This window comes from Aulonocara stuartgranti (assembly GCF_965226115.1).
Source record: "Aulonocara stuartgranti genome assembly, chromosome: 23".
Classification (NCBI taxonomy): Eukaryota; Metazoa; Chordata; class Actinopteri; order Cichliformes; family Cichlidae; genus Aulonocara; species Aulonocara stuartgranti.
Genome location: NC_138958.1, coordinates 21,838,106 through 21,845,056, shown reverse-complemented (window position 1 = coordinate 21,845,056; position 6,951 = coordinate 21,838,106). Strand labels below are relative to the sequence as shown.

Sequence of the window (6,951 nt, the reverse complement as noted above, 5' to 3'; positions counted from 1 at the left end):
CTGTGCAAAAAGGAACTGTTGAATTGTCTGTGTGTTTGGAACCTGGACTTGACTATGCAAAACTTTTACCTGAGCTTTTGTGAACCTTAAATTTTAAACAGAACTTTGTTAAACTTTTTTCTAGAGTCCTGCATTTGACTCCAACCTGTTTGGTGGCCCCGAAATAACAATATAGCCAAGATATGGATCTGTGACTAAATGACAACGTTAACAAACAATCAATGTGAATGAACAAAGTGAACTGAAGATTTGTGCTGTACCAGTAAATTATGATGAGTTGCACTTACCAGTGTTTGTAAAGACGGCTGCGTTATCCAGTTGACCCTGAGAGTAGACATTTAGCTGCATGCTTCTTTGTCTCTAGATGATGATCCACATTTGGACTTTCAAACTGTTCAGTCATAATTATCTGTACTCACCAGTGTTGGAGAGAAGCTCCGTTGTGCTGTTATGAAAGGATCAGTGAGCCCAGTTTAATGTTCCTTTGGAAAGAAACTGATTCTTTTCAAGTGAAACTCTGTTGTGACACAATTTCATCTGGTAAATGTTGGAATGCCATCCATCTAGAGTTTTGTGTTGACTCATGCCGCACCTTTGCTGGCTGGTTGGATTCCTCCTCAGAAACATTTGCAGTGCTCAAGTCAGTTTATTTTAATGGGAATTAGAATCTCAATCCAACATTTACAATGCACTGCATCAGTTCCTAAATTGTTGAACAACTAAAGACGAAAAGTTAATCACTTTTAAGCCAATCACAGCTCAAGATTAACTGTAAATTATTCAAATGAGAGAATTCATGTTTGTCAAAGAAGTGGACTTTGCTTGTCTTTGTATTCTTTGTTTGATTCCTAATTTGTGAAAGAGGAGAATTTACATTTGGTCTTTTCAACCAGCATCATCATGATCACCTGTGTTGGACAGAAGCCCTGCTGTGCTTTGTAGCAAAATGTTCAATGAGCTCAGTTTCTCATTCCTCTAAACAGAAACTGAATTTCTTATGCTGCATCTCTCGCTTTCAGGTTCACTTCTGAATTTCTAGTCAGGTGAGACCCAGTGTTTACCAGTAAAGATTCAAATGTAGTCTGATTTCAACTGAATTTCGACCTCTGCCTATGGTGCCTGCAGGTATTTATGGACCTTCAGCTGTGGAAAGGAGTTTCAACTCATCATGGCCATGAATCCAATGGTAATCTTATGCTTTTAATGATTTCCTTGAACTGTATGTTTTTGTTTTTTTAATGATTGTACAGCATACACCTTTAATAATTTCAAAAACCAAGAAGTTTCAATTTATTTTCGATTTTCTCTAATTCACATATGGTCAGAAGTTTACATACAGCCTCAAATATGAACATACATGCCCATTAATATCTGGTTAAATTTTTAGCAGCTGCACCTACGGCATCAATTTCATAATCCTACATCACCTTGTTCTTGAGTGAACATTCAAAAACTTTGGTGTTTATGCTGTCTGCCTGCAGAGCAGGGTGACAACAATATTTCATCAGCCTTTTACAATGACGGGTAATAAAAACAATTTAAAAGCTTATAAAATGGGAAGAATTTTCCTCCACTTGTCCTTTAAATCTATTAATATTTAGTTGAAATTTGCTCTTCATTAGATACCTGTGACCAAGATTAAATTGAGTTTAGACGTCAAATGAATTCGTAGAAAACTGGACCTGGATAAAAAACACAAATGTTGTAATAAAGACAATAGAGAAAAGAAGTCTGATAGTTTATTTCAAGTTCTGCGAAATCTATCACAGGTGAAAGAGAACCAAACATGTAAATATATACAGTCATACACAGGGAAATAAACAGAATATAAATACTGTGTAGCATGAAAGGAAACTAACCAACTAAAAAAACCAAACTGGAGCCATGCACTGTAAGTCGTTTGAATGGGGAAAAAAAAAGCTTGAAGCGTATTTACAGCATCATTAAAAGGTTTTCTTCTCGCCTTCAGAAGCAGTGAATCATAGTGTTAGTACAGGTTAGTATTGGACAGAACAACCAGGTGTATTGCAAGAAATCTTTCCTCAAAGGCACTCAATCAGGAAATCAAAATAATGTTCTCAAATCTTAATTTCAAGTTGACTACATTTAACGATTCCTGTGACACACTCATGCAGACGCAGTTTCAAGTTACACTGTAGATTGAAATAAAGGGAACTGAGTTTTAGTTGCCAAAACTGTAGCCTAAACAAGCAAGTTTAACACCGGATCAGCACCACTGGACTGGACACGCTATGGAGGACTTCGACATTCAGTTCAGAGGGAAACGCTGATCAGATTCTCAAAGCTGAGAAGAGTGACAACGGCCACTGGTACAGTACATTTAACAGTCCAAGTAATGTGTCGGAAGAGATTCAGTAAGGCCTGGAAACATCCTTCACTTTTAAAGACATTCTGGGAAATGTTTGCTTTTTACTGAGAGTCAGACGTATATGCAGGAATGTGCAGAAATAAACACTGGGACCCTCGAGAGGGTGGGTATAGCATTTTGGAAGAACAGAAAGCATTTTTATTTCTACATGCATCCGACAACACACTACCTCTGAAGATGTAAACACAGATTCCATATTGGCTTCACTTTTCAGCCCCAGAGGTTGGAAGTAAAACTAATGCTGAAACTGAAAATCCTCTAATGTGTGCTAGAGGCAGTGTCCCCATAGACTACTGTGGTAAAATGTCCAAATTTATAGCTGAAGTAAACATCTTCACAGCTGCTACAAAAACAGTTTTGGTCAGAGCAAGAGCTGCAAAGTTTTGTAGGTATTGTAATTTCATAAAAACCAGACTGACAGACAAAGCTTGATTTCACTGAGAAATTCCACTAGTTTAAAGTAGAGACCATGCTACACTGGGATCACCTGTTTCACATGTATTAAGGCGTGGCCTATCTGCTTGATGGCCAGATGGTGTGTCACAGGCAGCTATAGGTTTTAGCTGTCTGGTAGACTTCACCTCAGCCTATTGGAGTTCCTAAACTGGACCTCTGGCTTGAGGTGATTAATATATTTGGATAATAAATAGAATCACATCATCAGCATGTAGTGGCAGTTTGTGCTCAGTCCCTTTTGGAGCATTTTAATGCAGTTATCTGACACATGATATGCATTGTGTTGCTGTGATTAGCTGTTCAAGAAGTTTTCGTTTTACGGAGTCAAATTCTAGGATTTTACTTGGATGTTCCTTAGCACTGTCTACTATTGTATGTTAGTTAGTGAAAATGTAGTTAAATTAAGCTAAATGCTTAGAAAAATCAGATAAAGTTCTGACATTCTTGTAAATATCTAAAATTTAGCTTGTAATGATGGATGATCTGTAATGTTCGGATCCCCACGCAAGCCATTTCTACACAAGGGAAAAGGGTCCAAATTTACAGAATGGAATCTCTGTAATCTCATCTGACTCTCAGCAAGAAAACAAATCACTTTGCTGGAAATGTTGGATTATTTCTCATCTTCTGCCCCCTCTGGAGCGTTTGTTTGGACTCAGTGTGCGTGATGGGCGGAGTTCAGCACCAGGAAAGTGCAATCAGTCAGTCGATCAATCACTATTAAAAATTTCAGTCGTTTTTCCATCGTCATCGCTTCACCTACACTTCCTGCTGAGATAAAGTACATACACCAGAGTGGTTAGGCGCGTTTGTTAGTATTATAATAAGCAGCAGAAGGTTTAATTATAGGTGCGCTTATTTGAAAATGACACTTTTTTACACTGACCGGCGGAGCGTCTCAAAGGAGGACCTAAATGGGAATCTACAGTGTTTCCACAAGGAAATCCCAGCTGGATTTCTTGAAGTTTATTGCTAATGTCCACTCTGTTTCTTTTTTTACCACTGGCACTTCACCATTCAGCAGTTCAGCATTGTCGCGCTCATGTAGTAGCATCTAATGATTCAGATCGTCAATCTTTCCCACAGGTTTGTCATTCACATTTTAAAGGTCAAAAAAGTGACTTACATTCGATTTGGGAGCCGCTGATGCAGAGAGCACGGCCGCTAATACTATTTCTGAGATATTTAGGCCTTTATTTTGACCTTCAGCTTGAGCTTTAATATATATATTACAGTATTTTGGAATGAAAGTCCCCTAATCACAGTAGTCTAAACTTGACAGCAGTCATCAAAACTAATCAACTCCCAGTTTAACCCAAGCTGGGCCGTTCAATTCACAGGAGAGAGCAACACTGCTGTCATTACAGTGGTTTTAATTAGGAGCTGATTGACCTTTTAGTTTTTGACAGCCACTAAAAACCCACCATAGCTGAAAAAAAAATTAAACTTATGCGACACTCATCAGCTTGATTTTCCATTTAAAACTCAGTAAAAGACAATTTAATCTTTTTTGTTCGTTATATCAGTCTCATATTTACGTAGGACGATGAGAAGCTTTCTACCTTTGGCCTGAAAAAAAAAAAATCATAAATCTGTATTTAATTATTGTCTCCTTTTGGTCACAAAATGTGCATTTTTTTTATTAACATTTACAAAGTGAGTTCAGTCTTTACGTTGTCTAACATAAATTAGATGATGGTGAGGATATTTACAGTCCAAATGAGTGAACGACCAAAGCAATCACCAAAAATATGTTTTCTTTGGAATTTTTCTTATTGTGGTCCTCAGTCTGTCAAGCTGACAGTCATTTTTTACATTTTTTAATAAATAAATACTTCTTTTTTTTTTTTTAAATAAGAAGATGGATTAGTGCTATACTTGAAATTAGTGATAATATTTAAATGTTTGTGTGTAACTGGAAAGTATTGCTTTAAGTGTCCTGGTTCTTATATCTACTTTTATGAAAGTATGCATTTAAAGTTCTGACCGGAAATAGGGGAAAAGAAGAAAAGCTCTCCTTAAATTTAGGATCAACCCAAAAAAGTACTGGGCAGACCATCCATCCATCCATCCATGTTCTACAGTTGTGTGCAAAATTTCCTTCCTATCACAACTTAAAAGAAATCTTTGTCTTTCAATAAATCTGCCTGCTATGTTCACATCAGCAGAAATGCTACAGAGAAATCGACACGTGTTTAGGTCAGTATTTTCTGCTGCCGAGTTATCTTTGCGTCATATGTAGAGATCTGTAATGAAAGCTTAAATGAAGTCACATTTTATGTTGATAACTGGAACACATATTTAAACATAAATATTGATAATTTAATGATGATTTAAAGACTAATTACACTATTTTTCAAACTTTTTCTAACAATTAGAAATGAAGTCCAACGCAGTATTTTAACAGCTTGTTTCTCAAACACTGCAATATATTAAAACCTTCTTAAAAACAACATTTATATAAATAAAAGGCAGCATTAAATTTCAAAACTTCCTAAACTAAAGTTAAGATTACTTAAATCCTACAATCAGCTCTTCAACATGCTTCTGTAAGCTGTTTAATCAGCTGAAATTTACCCTGCTGCTGCTAAAGCTTTTATTGTGAAAGTCACGTATACAAGAAAGTGCTGTTCACGCGCATGTAGGACAAATCTAATTTCCAACACTGAATATTAAATCTGTGCAGAGTGGTCTGTCTCTTTCAAACCTCCACCTCATCTCCAACAGCTCATTTAGACAGCTAACTAAAGCAAACCTGTGATTTCAAAATAACTCTCACTCACAAGTCTAGTTCTTCATCTAAAAACACGGCCGTTTCCATTTGACATTTTTTTTCCAATTCAGGTAGAAAACTGTGATCTGTGAGGTGAAATATTTAGCCTTGACTATTAAATGGAAATCTAACTGATGAGTGCCACAAAAACAGAAATAATTTGTTCCTTCTTTTTCACACCTTAAAAAATGACTTTAAAATATAAACACTGCTGTTTTCTGCTGGTTCTCGGGCCCAGAACAATAAAACTTTGCTGATTTGTAGTGCTTAAAATCATTGGCCAGCCAAATGATCAATCACTGTAAACTGAGACGAGCTTCACATCTTTTGAAATAGATTATTCCAGGACTGAGTGCAACCCCGTCGATTCTCCCATCGCACTCACAGAGGCATGAGCCCATTTTCAAAATAAAGCTTGTGTTGATCTTTCGATTATCTCTGGGATTCAGCCTTTTAAAGACCGTAGTGCCACTTTCTGTAACAACTCATTCAAATGTTAAAAACTGGAAAACGTCCCATCGATGAGGCAGTAGTTCACGAAGGAGACTCGCGCTCACTCAAAGCTCTTTACATTCAATAAAAGGTTTGATGTGTCAAAGCAAAACAGTGTCCAGGAAGTGGATTAAAGGTACTAAAAAGGAATAAAAATACTGACAGAAGGAGGAAGCTACACTGCAAAAACTCTCCTCTTCAGGTCCTTCATGGTTCCACGATCTCCTCGGCTTCAAACTGCACCTCACATCCAGGAGATTAAAGACGACGATGATGAGATGAGGAAGAGGAGATCTTGGTTTCAGGCACACGGCCTCTAAAAATTGATCATTTCCATACTGGAAGATGGAAGATGAAGTCTTAAGGCTAATGCATCTAGTGGTGGATCTTCATGAAACGTCTCAAAAGCCAGGGTCACCCTACCTCCAAAAAACGAGCTGAACTTTATGGATGATGGACATGAAACTGGAGCCGTGACAGCATGAGCTCCTCAGGGACTTCAGCTCCATCAGCAGCTGAAGGAATGAGATGGAAGATGGTTTGGGAAACAGAAGCTGGTCAAGAAGATGAGGTGCCAGGCACCTGGTCCTACAAAGAAACTGATGATGATCCCACTGGTGGTGACGTCGCCCCTCAGGTCGATCACCGGCTGATGGAATGAAACCGTTTATAAGCGTGTCTGCGAGGATGGAAGCTGCAGGAGTTAGTAGGAGGAGATGTCGGAGGAGCTGCTGCTGTTGCTGGTGGAGGTCTGCGCCCGCTTGATGTACAGGTTCAGCAGCTTCATCTGCAGGAGGGAAACAGCGGCGCGGTCAGAGGACTCCAAGAGCTCTGCAGATAA

At 38.1% G+C, this 6,951-nt stretch overlaps 1 protein-coding gene across 17 annotated transcripts in view; it reads right to left on the bottom strand.

Moving 5' to 3' along the window:
• Positions 1 to 1,726: 1,726 nt before the first annotated feature.
• The window catches only part of LOC309701440 (CLIP-associating protein 1-A-like), a 53,076-nt gene continuing 47,851 nt past the window's right edge, over positions 1,727 to 6,951 (bottom strand). For all 17 annotated transcript variants that reach the window (XM_082525630.1, XM_082525645.1, XM_082525639.1 and 14 more), the window contains one exon: positions 1,727 to 6,897. In XM_082525630.1, coding sequence (XP_082381756.1) covers positions 6,814 to 6,897 — 84 coding nt within the window. In that variant the 3' untranslated portion in view covers positions 1,727 to 6,813. The remainder of the gene's footprint in view (positions 6,898 to 6,951) is intronic.